We start from the raw sequence: 12,143 nt of genomic DNA, 5'->3' as shown, positions 1-12,143 counted from the left end.
TGATCGCTACTTGTAGTCAAGATCGGGCAGATCGCATGCACTGTGTTAGGCATAGGGCAGATTAATGATCTTCCCTTGAGGCTCATTATACTGTTTCACGGGCTTTTCGGCGGCCTTCCAAAACAAACTTTCAGGCCAACCCAGTGCACAGCCAAACAAGCAAATTATGGAAGCCACTGAAACCATTACGCCTGGCGTATTCCCAACGCCTCTTAAATAAGGCCTTGGACCTCCCCCCGCCTTGCGAAGAAGCAAAAGTCTCTCTCGCTCGTAGTCTACCTTTTACTATAGTAATATCGCCAAAAATGACACTCTTACACACACTGCTCAGGGCAACAGCCTTCAAGAACCCATTGCTACGCACACTTGCCCCCACCGTAGCCCTTGCATACGGCATCCAAGCCGCCGTAGCAATCCCCTCCATCGCCGCCCAAACAGAGCGCTACTACGACCTCAGCGGCAGCCTGACTTACCTTTCCTGCACAGCCCTCAGCCTTACACTCCCGTACCTGCGCGCCCGAGCAGCAGGAACAGCAACAAATGGCCTCGTCGACTACTTTGGCAACCAAGGTCTCGGTCAGGCAACAACGTGGTGGTGGAGACAAGCGCTGCTGAGCGCAGCGGTGGGCCTGTGGGCTACAAGGTGTATGTGTGAACTAGGCCTTGAATCCTTCCCCCCTCTCTCCCCCCTGGAATGAACTCCACGTGACAACAACCTTTTTTTTTATTTACTAACAATGGGATTGAACAGTGGGATCATACCTCTTCCGCCGCATCTCCAGCGATGACGGCAAAGACTCGCGCTTCGACTCCATCCGCTCTTCGCCCCCAAAATTCCTCGTTGCGTTTTTCGCACAAGCAGCATGGGTCTCACTGTGTACACTTCCCGTCATACTCGTCAACTCTGTACCGCGCTCCGCCTACGCTTCTTCCTTACTCGGTCAAGCCGTCTCTTCAAAACCCTACCTAACAGATATCCTGGGTCTAGCGATTTTCGTCTTCGGACTAGGATTCGAGGTTGTGGCTGATCGGCAAAAGGATGCGTGGGTGCAGGCGAAGAAGGCGAAGAAGCATGAAGAGCAGTTTTTGACACATGGCCTTTGGTCCATGTCTCGCCATCCGAATTATTTCGGTGAGGCGACGTTGTGGTCGGGCATTGCGGTTGCGGCGGCCGGGTTGCTGGTGAGGCAGCCGGCGCAGACAGCATTGGGACTTAGTGGCGGGTTGAGTGGCAAGATGTTGGTGACGGGTATGTGTGCGGCGAGTCCGGCTTTTGTGAGTTTTTTGCTGCTGAAGATTAGTGGGGTGCCGTTGAGTGAGGAGAAGTATGATAAGAAGTATGGCGGTGATGAGGAGTATCAACGATGGAAGAGGGAGACGCCCATGTTTTTCCCCAAGCTTTGGTAAAAGCAAATGGGCATGTTGGGAGGGGAGTATCTTTGTTCAAAAGCGTCTTTCTTTTGGGGGGGGGCGGGAAGGATGATAAAGCGGCTTATGTGGTGGGATTGTTAGATAGATGGCTGAGCAATCGCAAAACGAGGTATTTTTACATGTACAACAAAAAACCCATCCTGGTTTAACTCTTTCATATCCAACCTTTCCCCTCTAACACCCTTTACCTCTCTCTCTCTCTCTCTCTCTTTTTTTCCCCTCTTAAACCTGAAACCTCCATCTAGGATGTCTATCCCCCAACGCCAAATCCTCAGCGCTATCATGGAACCCAGGTACATGCGGTTCACTTTCCAGCACCTTATCTTTCTCCGCATTCTCCCGGTTAAGCACTACCCACAACGCACTCACAACCACTAAATTCAGCACCAGATACCCCAGCGCAAAACTGTGTCCGAGAATATATCTCGGCCCGCTATTCGCACGGTACAATTGCGTACCTAGGACAGCACCCAGATTGCCAATGCTGATTTGCAGTGCATTGGCTGTTGCGCGTTTGGTTTGCCCGCTGACGTTGATGGCGGGCCAGCAGAGGACGAGCGCGACGGACGGGTAGATGCCGACGGCGGCGAAGAAAGTTCCGACGTACGATACGCCTGGGCGTGCGCGCGGATTCGTGTTTGCGAGTAGGATGATGTAGCCGATGATTGCCAAGGTGGAAGTGAAGAGGATGAAGGCGGCGCGGCGGGCGTAGCGTTCGGAGAGGATGGCGATGAGGATTGTGAAGAGGGTGGCGAGGGCGTAGGGGGGGATGGTGAGGAGCTGGCTTTGGGCGGAGGTGTAGCCCATGTCTTTTATGATTGTGGGCTGTTTGGTTGTTAATTTGACTGGTTAGTTTTTGGTAGGGAGAGACATACCAGGAATAGAGATAGAGTATAAAGTGGTAAACTCATTGTGTGGAATCCAAACGCATATAGCCATACTTTAATGTCTTTAGCTGCGAGAATCACTTGGTCCCAGGAAAAGGCCTCATCGTTTGTGGCGTCACTGTCGGCTTTGAGGCGGGCTTGGAGGAATGTGCGTTCCTTGGGGGAGAGCCATGATACCGTAGATGGGTAGTTGGAGATGAACCAGTATGCTATTACACCGATGAGGACGGTGGCGATGCCTTCCTGTTTATAGATTTTAGTCTTCATGTGTTCAATGGATTGTGAAGCGTGTAGTACATACGAGGATGAATATCCACCGCCATCCTGGCTGCCCAGCTACGCCACGCATATGCGCGATACCATATGCGAGGATCTTGTTTCAGTGTCAGCTTACATTCTTCTCTCTCCTTTTTGAAATAAGGGGGGGGGATTCCACATACACCACCAAAAGCTCCAGCAAGCGACGCACAGCTAAAGAAGAGCGAAATACGGTACTGCCGCTCATTCCGTTTATACCACATACTCAGATAGTACACGACTCCAGGAAATAGACCAGATTCCGTGACACCAAGGCTATTCACAATCTCCTTGTTAGCCTCTTTTCATCTTCCAAAATCCAAACCCCACCAGCTTGGGAAAGAAGGAAACAAATACAGGGGAGAAAATATGACTTACAAAAACCGCACGATCAAAAACCCCGTCAAGTTCTGCACAATACCAATCAGCGTCGCCACAACCCCCCACGCCACCGTCAGCGTCGGCAACCAAAACCGTGGCGTCGTCCGCTTCAACACAATATTACACGGAATCTCGAATAGCACGTATCCGACAAAATAGAGTGTGAGACCCGTTAGGTACTGGTTGCCTGTCATTTTCAAGTCTTTTGTAAGTCCCTCGATGCGTGCGTTGGCAACTATTCCATTTGTCAGTCCTTCTTTCAATATACTCCATTACTGAGAATCGAGTAAGGGTGAGAAGGGAAAGAGTAAAGGAAAGGGAAAAAGAAGATACCATTACTCCGATCCAAAAACGACAACAAATACAAAATCGACACCGCAGGCAACAACCTCAAATCCAATTTCCTCAGCAACCTCTTTTCCTCTGCCTCACTCGTCTGCGCTAGAACTTGTTGCTCGTCGGTCGTGGTATCTGAATCGCTAAGCGCATGCTCAGAATCATGTTTATCGTCTGCCATTTTTTTTGTTTTCTGCTTTCCAAATCCACCCTTTGCAAAGCGCAACAACTTCGATTTTAAGATGTCGATTTGGAAAAGAAAGGAAACGGCGATGAAGAAGAAACAGTAGCGGAACAACGGGACAAGGGACAAACTTTATCAGCAAGAAAAAAAAAGACGAAGGCGAGGCTCTTTATACCATTCGGTTCAGCAAAACCCATACACATCCTTGCTCAAAACCCGCATATCACCCTTCCTCCCCCCCCAAAATGATGCAAGATTTCCCCCTCGTCATCCCTCCATCGATCTTTACTTCATCCCGCTTCGTCATAGCACGCATGCATTGCCGCCCCCCCTCATGCCCGTCCCATTTGACCAGGATTTGCGTGATTGGAGAACGTGGGCACTTCCCGCACCAGCTACATGCACACGAGCTCTGCAATTGGAGAGACCACGGGGGCTACAAAACCTATAACCCCCCAGACCGCTGCAAGTTCCCCTTCGACACATCTACGCAATGAGGTGTTATCTTGGAGTAAAAAGCAAACCCCAAGCTCACATTTTTGCCCATCTCAGCCAATGAATTTGCTTATTTTTTTTCCCGCCCGCGGTTCGGTCTGGTCTGCGAAGTATTAGTGCTGGATACTGCGAGTTGCGGGCTGCGCAAAAGACGAAATCGAGGGGTGGGATGTCGTGATGTGCATGGTGGGTGGGCGCTAGGCTGGTTTGGGAATCTCAAATGGTTGGATGACGGGGGGAACGTGGGGTTTGGAGGTGTGACGGCAGGTCGGAGCTTTTGGGGGAAGGGTGGGTTGGGAGAAAGTCAAAGGAGGAAGGTTGGAATGAGTGTTTGACTTTTTGGGTTGTTGTTTTGTATCAGGATTACGGGGGTTTGGGATGAAAGGGTTTGGGGGTTTGGGATGAAAGGGTTTGGGGGGTTGTGACTTGATTTTGGTTCTTGGATAAGGTTTTATTGGGGAGATGCAGTGATCGTCGCTGCATAGGTACAAGGTATAATTGAAGAATACAAATGGTACCTCTAACAAAACCTTCTGCATTCACTCCGCTTCGGATAGCAAATCAAAACCAAAAAGGGTAAATGTCGTTTCAAAAGAGTCATTCATCGTATGCTATGTATATATGTATATGCTAATCGTTTACCCCATTCTTTCGCTTGCTCTTTGAACCGGCCAAACTCCTCTTGAGCCATGCATGTACAACAAAAGGACGCCATACAAATGCAGTTGCGCTCTACATCTACAAAAAAACAAAGGGGTATCTAAATACGTCCACCCTCCACAATCTTCCTTCCAATCAACTCCAACTCGCCACTCTCAGCAGTGCGCCTTCGTTCAAGTACCCATCTTCCTTCTCCCGCCTCGTCGTGTTCACGAACATAGGTTACACTATCCGCTGCGCTCCCCTTCCTGCTGTGACCGCGGTTCCAGCCCCCGGCACTGCTACCACCATTTGGTGTAATGGGAGAAGATGTCGAAATGGGACTGAGAACTACGCTTTGTCGCCTCGGCGCACCAGGCGTCGAGGTTGTGCCAGCGGTTGGTGAAGAAAGAGAGGTGTCAATAGAAGGGGGGTTAGGTGGGCGAGTATGAGGCTGAGGTGGAAATGGCGAGGACAGTGCCATTGGAAAGGGTGATGCAGGGAGCGAAATGTGTGAAGGTGATGTAACAGGGATGTTGATCGGAGACATGACCAGACTCAAGTTGTGCTGAGCATATATCTCAGATATTGAAGGCAGGGCTGGCGCCTCGTTTCCGGTAATATGCCCGGTTGGACTCGAGAGACTGTTGTAATCACTGCTTGTAAGTGTAGGGCTCTCCATTTGTCCGTTACCACCAGTTTCGTCTTCACTGGAGCTACCAGACTCATACGCGCCATTGACAGCGTCCATAAGACTTGAGTCACCTTCCTCGTAATCGCCATCGTCATGGGGTTGGTGTCCTGATAAATTACTGTTGGAAAAATATGGGTTTTCCACGGGACTGGATGGGTGCTCCATCATACGATTTCCGGCAGGAGTCGTGGCCCGAGGAACGAATTGCATGCCCATGGGCGACGAAGTACGTGGACTGTTAGACACGCTTCCTGGCAAACTAGAAGCACTAGCACCAAAGGCTCCCTTTCTCAACTTCATCAAACTATCCAGACTCATGTCCTCTTCCTCTTGACCGAAAAATCCGCCATACGGACTCATGCGGGCGAGTTGTGCTAGTGCAGGACTGGTGATGGGCTGTTGTCCATCTCGGAATTGGTTAAGACTGATGAATGAGTTGCGTGTGCTGTATTCGCTTCGTTCGGTGATGGGCGTCAGGTTGGGTTCCCTGACAGCGTTCCGTCCACTAACAGTGCGACCGACCCCGGATGGGCCAAAGAAGCCACCCCAAGCACTTGGTGACTCACCAACCGCGGATGCATAGAAGCCAAATTCCTGGCCGTAGAAGCCTTCATCGTCATATGCTAGTGCTTCAGCGTTTGCTGCAGCGATGATCGGATCGTCTTCCAGAGCCGAGTCAAAGTCGCTGTAGTCATAATCGTCGACGAACCCTGAGCTCATTCCGTAAACATCGTCGTCCAGTGGAAAGTTGGCTGTGTCCACACTAAAGCGGCCATCGTCAGGTACCAAACTGGGCCTTGAATGACTGACTGAGGGTTCCTCGACTTCAGAGTTAGGTTGACCCGCATCCACACTCATCTTCCTATCAAACCGGCCAGCAGCCTCGGCCCGGACTGCCGCATCTGCAAGTGCACTATGGTAAGCACTGAGGTTCTCGAAGCTGGGCACTGCCATCTGCTGTGCAATAGAAGTCTTGTGAGCAAGAGAAGGGGCTGACTTGTCGGGTGTTTGAGAAACGATATCATCATCGGCCTCGTAACCGGTCTCGGGGTCCAGCACATCGTATGCGCGAGGCTGAGCAGTGGATGACTGTCCCTCCGCAGGGAGCTTGACCTTTCTGTCAAAGAGTGGCCCATCGGGATCGTCGAAGACGCTTTCGTCGAATTCCGTAGCACCCACATCCTGATCGCCAATCAGCCCATCGTCAAAGTACATGTCATCGTCGAGATCGAGATTGTTTGATGCTGGCTGGCTGCTGCTAGCGGGTGCTGCTTGGGTGGGCGCATCCGCCGGCTTAACTGGCGACGAGCTATCGCCCTCGCTTTGGGAATTACTCAATCCTAGGCCATGTAGTTGAGTGTTTGTCACATTCGGCGCACCAGCTAGGTTATTCATCGCTGACATGTAATTTTGCTGAAACATGGGACCGGGCATGGCGAACCCTATGGGATTACCATTCATGTCGACGGGTATTTGCATCTGTCCAAGCGCAAAATTCATTGGGTTGTTCATGTTTTGTTGTATCGACAAAGATGAAAAGTCAAACCCATTGATGCCAGAGTCGAGCGTTTGGTTGCCCAATCCGCCCGTGAACTCATCTTCGTCACCGAGCATGGGAATCTCCTCATCAAACCCACCGTCCATGTCATCGTAGTCATCCATGCCGTATTCGTCGTACTCATCCTCAACAGAATTTGTAGAAATTCGTGCTTGCTTCTTTTCCGCCTCCTTTGCCTTGTGCCGCTCCTCGAGCAGCTTTTCCTGTGCAGAATCCGTGCCGCCTGAGATCTGGAAGCTGAATCTTGAAGCTCTACTACTGAAATGTGCAGGGAGTCCATCTGGCTGGAAAGAGGGATCTGTGACGGAGGTGGCCCTTGAGCGTGTTGGGGGCATGCTTGCTTTTGTTGATTTCTTTTTCCGTGGCGTGACGTCTGCGGAAACATCAGATGGGTCTTCAGACTCTTGCACTGGCGACAGTACCGAATTGACACCATCCATTCCTTGGAACGACGGCCGAGGCGGTGGTTGGGAAGTTGATGGCGCAGGCTGTGGTGGCGCAAGCTGTGGTGGCGCAGGCTGTGGTGGTACCGGTGAGGATTTGGGTGGCATGGGAGGAGGAAGTGGTGAGTTTTCGGGTGGAGGAAATTGGACAGAATTTCGTGCTAAAAAGTCCTTGTTGGCCAGATTTTCTGCTCTTATCGCCGCCTGCGACTGCTCATAGCTGGTGTCATCATCGAAATGCTCGCGAAAGACCGGCGTGTGCTCCCTATCGATTTTCGGCGGACTGGCGCGAGCGACCTCGAGTTGTGGCTCGGCTGCTTCCGATGAGTTGTTGTAGGAATAATTTCTGTTGAGCCTGGGGGCATTGAAGTCGTGTACAATCTTTCCGCGAATACTCGGGTCGTAGTTATCGGGCATGGGCGGGAGGTTGGAAGGCGAGCGCTGGGTGACGAGGGATTCGTCGGCCAGAGGATCCAGTGTCTGTGCCGACTTTCGTCGCATGAGGAGAGACATTGGCTTCCGCAGATTGAGCCTGGATCTTGACTTTTGGGGTGGTGGTGGTGGTGCCACGGTAGGTGTCGATGTCCCCTTGGAGCTGCCTGTGAGCTTATCGCTGATGCCGCTCAGTAGTGAGGGCTGGGACTTGGAGAACATGGAGTAGTGGCTTGGGGAAATGGCCGAGGGAGTCTCGGACAGGGAGTGTAGGGACACGAGAGGCGAGGTTGCCGTATTGGAGCGGGCTGAGAGAGGCTTTTGGTCGTGGACCGGGGAGGGAAAGTCATGCGACCGTTGGGGAGGAGACAGCATGGTGGGATCGTGGGCCATCACGTTGCTGGGGCTGCCGTCGGTCGTGGTGGCCGAATGCTGGCTGGGAGTGTAATGCGAACTGCTTGGCGAGGGCGACTTGTCCAGCTTGGAGGCGACGCGGGCAATGGGTGGCAGCTTGGGTGGAAAGGGCGATACGGGGGACGGGGCAGCCTGGAGGCTGGCATGTTGTTGATGTTGGTGGAAACGCGGCGATGACAAGTACTCGGTGGATTGCGACGCTGGGCCTGGAAGTGGGTAAGGGGTGGGGCTTGACGCAGCCTGTTCTGGAGAGGCGACGGATGAGGCATTGCGCTTCGCATGGCCAGGCCGGAACTTGAAAAACATGCTCGTGCCAGAGGGCGCCATATCTCTTGTGTTTTGTGTCGCCGCACGGCCGCTTGTCGCGGAGCCACTCCGCGGCAACGAGGGGGGGGGGGGGGGAGGTGTGGAGAGGGGTGGAGAGGAAGGATGCAGGAGGGGAAGAGGGACAGGTGGGCTGAGACGGGGAGCCTCTCAGCGAGGCCGGGCAGGGGAGCACGCCATGTGCAGGCGAGTGGTTATGGGAGGGTGAATGAAAAAGTTGGTGGTGGTCTGCTATGTCCGACTAAGAGCGGGAGTGCTAATAGCAGCCAAGCTGACGGTGTCGCGTCAGTTGGTCGCGGGGCGTAAAACAACAACCAGGCAGGCGTCAGGCAATTCAGATGGCAGCGATGGCAGTAATGGTATGTGCATATGTAGCAGCAGCAGCAATGGCAATGGCAATGGCAGCCGCACAGTGGTTGATGTGGACAGACATGGCGCGACGGCTGATGCGGCCTTGCAACGCCCAACTGTTTCCCAGCCTTCATGCGACGCCCGCTAGCAGGGGACGCGCCCGCACCACTCGGACCCCACGGCCACTTTTGCAACGCTCCTGCAACGGCTTCCAACCACAACAAGCTCGGCGCTGTAGCGTTTCCATGCGTCCGCCTCTTGTCGCTGTCCATAGCCTGGGCCCGCCTTGTCTCACAGCACCAAAAAGTACTTACTCCGTAGTCGTGGTCGTGGTACCTAGTATATACTTGACTCCATATACTTGGTTACGTACGCATATATGCATGTATACGTACTTATCTATGTACATATATGCCATGTGCCATGCACATACATGTGTAAATATCTTTGTCCGTACTAGTATTTACACCAACAAGACCCCTATGACGTTGACCACTCACCATGAACACGTGCCCTGCTTATTCATCCAACAATCACCTTATCCACATCTCATCAACACTGCCTATTTGCCCTGTCTATTCAACTTACCGCCATATGCCATCATAGGTACTGACATCGGTGAATACAGCTTTCGAATACCCCTTTGTCCCCTTTTTTGATCCCCAGGTTTATGAACGGACGTGAAAAAGTAATACAGCGCAGCAATCAGCGAGATTACCAATACACATGCTCAGAAAAAATCAAAATCAAAATCATTTGCATAGACTTCACATCATTCAAGATTGTCATGCACAATCATCGTCTTTCATTGGTCATCAGGCCTCTTGTATTGTCTCTACATGTACACCTACCATCATGCCTATCATTCATGCCCTTTCGGGTCCGTCACTTCGTATGCATTCGTAAACTCCTCCAACGCCTTGTACTCCTGTGCCGCAATACAATGCAACTGAGCCTTGGCCGCTTACAATACCGTGCCAAAGCCAAACGTCGTCTTGATACTTCGCACATAATACTGCTCCCAGTTGGTCTTAGTGGGCTCCTCCTGACCAACCGGTACGCCGGCCCATTCTACTCTCATCACAGTCACTGCATCAATGTCGTTCTGATCAAACCATATCGAAAGCGTCGAGTAGTGTCCCTCGGGCCATTGTGCAAGTCGCCATTTCTGGACAATATGCGTCGGCTCCTCAAGCTCGGTAAACTCTCCACTGACGTTACCGCCAAATAGCTCAAACTTGCCGCCAGGCTTGGCACCTGTGAAGTTCTTGGGCGGTGCGCGTGTGAATGCGGCCAGACGCTGAGGGTCTGTGAAAGTCTGGTACAGATTGGCTGCGTCTGTTCGGAACTCTGCGCTGTCTGTAATTGTCGTCACGTTGACAACTGCACCAGAGCTACTCTTTTGGGAAGATGTTGCTTCAGGCTTGGAGCTGCTCGACTTGTTCACGCTCGAACTCGAGTAAACCTTGGCAGCCGTGAAGTTGGTGCTAGGGTTGGTGCCTGGCGCATGCTGGATATCCTTTGCATGCTCAGCCATGATCGCTGGTGCGAGCTTTGCGAAGGATTTTCGCAATTGCGGCAGGATGTCAGAGCGTACTAGCTCTTTTACGGGCTGTTTGCTGCTGTCTTCAGAGTAAACATCTACCTCAAACTACACCAAAACGTCAGTAATGATTCAATAGCATGATAGAAGTATTGGGAAAGCGGATAAGCGCAGGGAACATACGACATACTCGTCTTCCTCGGTGTCGTGAGCGACCTCTGGAATGGTAATAGTGCCGCTAGTCTCCTCACCCTCCTTGTTCTTGCCTGCCGACCGAGTCAGCTCGCCCAAGAGGAGTGCAACCGGGAAAATGACATACCTGAGTATTCCAACTTCAGCTTCACGTCGAAGATGGTGATCACCTTGCCCTTGCGTTGGCTCACATCGACGTCTCCGTCCATGCTCACCACCTTGTCAATCTTTGCTGTGACACCATTTTTCTCGGCAGATATTTGCGCAAGATCCTTGTCAAGATACTCGCGCGTCCACACTGAGACGTCCTTGTTGACCCAATGCCAGTTGTTAGGGTTGTGGAGGACCATGGTAGCGAAGAGAGAACACGCGTCGGGTAATTGGTAGTAACTTCTATTACAAATTGGTCAGCTTCAACATTGCCAAACTGATCAAAAGAACGTATGTATCGAAGAGATGTCAGTGGGCGACTAAAAAGTCTATGCAGCTAATCCGCATGCAAAGAGTACAAGTCTTCTCAGACTGGTGCCAGCTTGTGTCTCATCATTCAAATGTGGGAAATGTACAATGCATTACTTACAAATTATGGCCCAGGAAGCTGATCGCAGAGCAGGAGAGATTGAGAAAGAGAAAATAAACAGTTTTAATTAAAAAGGTGGGTTGGAGAATGGAATTATGTAGAGGGGGCATTGAGGAAGAAGTTTCTGGAACTCATATTGTACCTGCGCGCTAGTGCCGGGCCGAGAGAAGATCCGGATATTCTATTGGCTCGTGCCCCAGCCACGATAGAGCATCTTCTGACTTTCATGTAGTACTGTAGTAGCATTCTCGCCAAACTTTGAGCAGTATATTATGCATCAAGTAACTGAGCGCATGTTGTGTCCTGAATATTGGTATTTATAGTCGATATTCGATTTGAGATGGTTAGTTATCCATTGTTCTTGCGGATGGGTCGGAACGCCAAACACAGTGTGGATCTGGAAAATAGTCTCACCACCATCGCTTTGGGTGTTCATGAATGCTTGGGCCTCTATAATAATATTTTGGCGGTGTGCGCTTTACCGGGACAGTTCCAGAATCTACGATAAGGATGCAATCTGCTCACCAGGGGAATTCACCACGAAACTGAGATCCTTGCAATTACACTGTAAAACGTTCTTACGGCATTTGCTGACATGAAGTTTACTTAGACGAGACTATTTCTTAATGTAACTCGCACCTGCACCTCAAATATCGAAGAATAAATGCTCAGCGCTGTGGTACCAGAAATAACAGGAACGGTTAGGAATGTCATTATCAAGAAAAGACGTCGTACACCGTCCGATTCTTCAGGCTTAGGAAACATAGATTTATACCCGACAACGGTACCCGCTGTTGCGTCTCGTATTTCCAAAACGATCGAGCTAAAGGACCACTACTTCACTGTAATTCCCTTCGTAACCTGTTGAGCTCTCACCATATTTTATTGTTACTTCTTACGATGTCTTCCAAGTATAAAACAAGGAAAGATTCAGACTGATATGACTCGACGCTCTGGCGATG

At 51.2% G+C, this 12,143-nt stretch overlaps 4 protein-coding genes across 4 annotated transcripts; 1 reads left to right on the top strand and 3 right to left on the bottom strand.

Moving 5' to 3' along the window:
- Positions 1-305: 305 nt before the first annotated feature.
- On the top strand, positions 306-1,407 carry COCCADRAFT_35260 (uncharacterized protein; the record flags this gene model as incomplete). The annotated part of the gene is made up of 2 exons (XM_007712324.1): positions 306-645; positions 752-1,407. The coding sequence occupies 2 exons, from the start codon at positions 306-308 to the stop codon at positions 1,405-1,407; spliced, it is 996 nt and encodes a 331-aa protein (XP_007710514.1).
- A 246-nt stretch (positions 1,408-1,653) lies between these two features.
- COCCADRAFT_91455 (uncharacterized protein) lies at positions 1,654-3,513 on the bottom strand (the record flags this gene model as incomplete). The annotated part of the gene is made up of 6 exons (XM_007712323.1): positions 1,654-2,256; positions 2,307-2,561; positions 2,620-2,691; positions 2,759-2,891; positions 2,994-3,231; positions 3,330-3,513. 6 exons carry the CDS (start codon positions 3,511-3,513, stop codon positions 1,654-1,656), a joined length of 1,485 nt encoding a protein of 494 aa, XP_007710513.1.
- Positions 3,514-4,771: 1,258 nt separating this feature from the next.
- Positions 4,772-8,518, bottom strand: COCCADRAFT_3551 (uncharacterized protein; the record flags this gene model as incomplete). The annotated part of the gene is made up of 1 exon (XM_007712299.1): positions 4,772-8,518. One exon carries the CDS (start codon positions 8,516-8,518, stop codon positions 4,772-4,774), a length of 3,747 nt encoding a protein of 1,248 aa, XP_007710489.1.
- Positions 8,519-9,830: 1,312 nt separating this feature from the next.
- COCCADRAFT_91571 (uncharacterized protein) lies at positions 9,831-10,951 on the bottom strand (the record flags this gene model as incomplete). Its single annotated transcript, XM_007712322.1, has 3 exons — positions 9,831-10,517; positions 10,593-10,675; positions 10,729-10,951. The coding sequence occupies 3 exons, from the start codon at positions 10,949-10,951 to the stop codon at positions 9,831-9,833; spliced, it is 993 nt and encodes a 330-aa protein (XP_007710512.1).
- Positions 10,952-12,143: the final 1,192 nt, after the last annotated feature.

This window comes from Bipolaris zeicola, assembly GCF_000523435.1.
Source record: "Bipolaris zeicola 26-R-13 unplaced genomic scaffold scaffold_42, whole genome shotgun sequence".
Classification (NCBI taxonomy): domain Eukaryota; kingdom Fungi; phylum Ascomycota; class Dothideomycetes; order Pleosporales; family Pleosporaceae; genus Bipolaris; species Bipolaris zeicola.
This window is presented reverse-complemented; position numbering and strand designations above follow the sequence as displayed.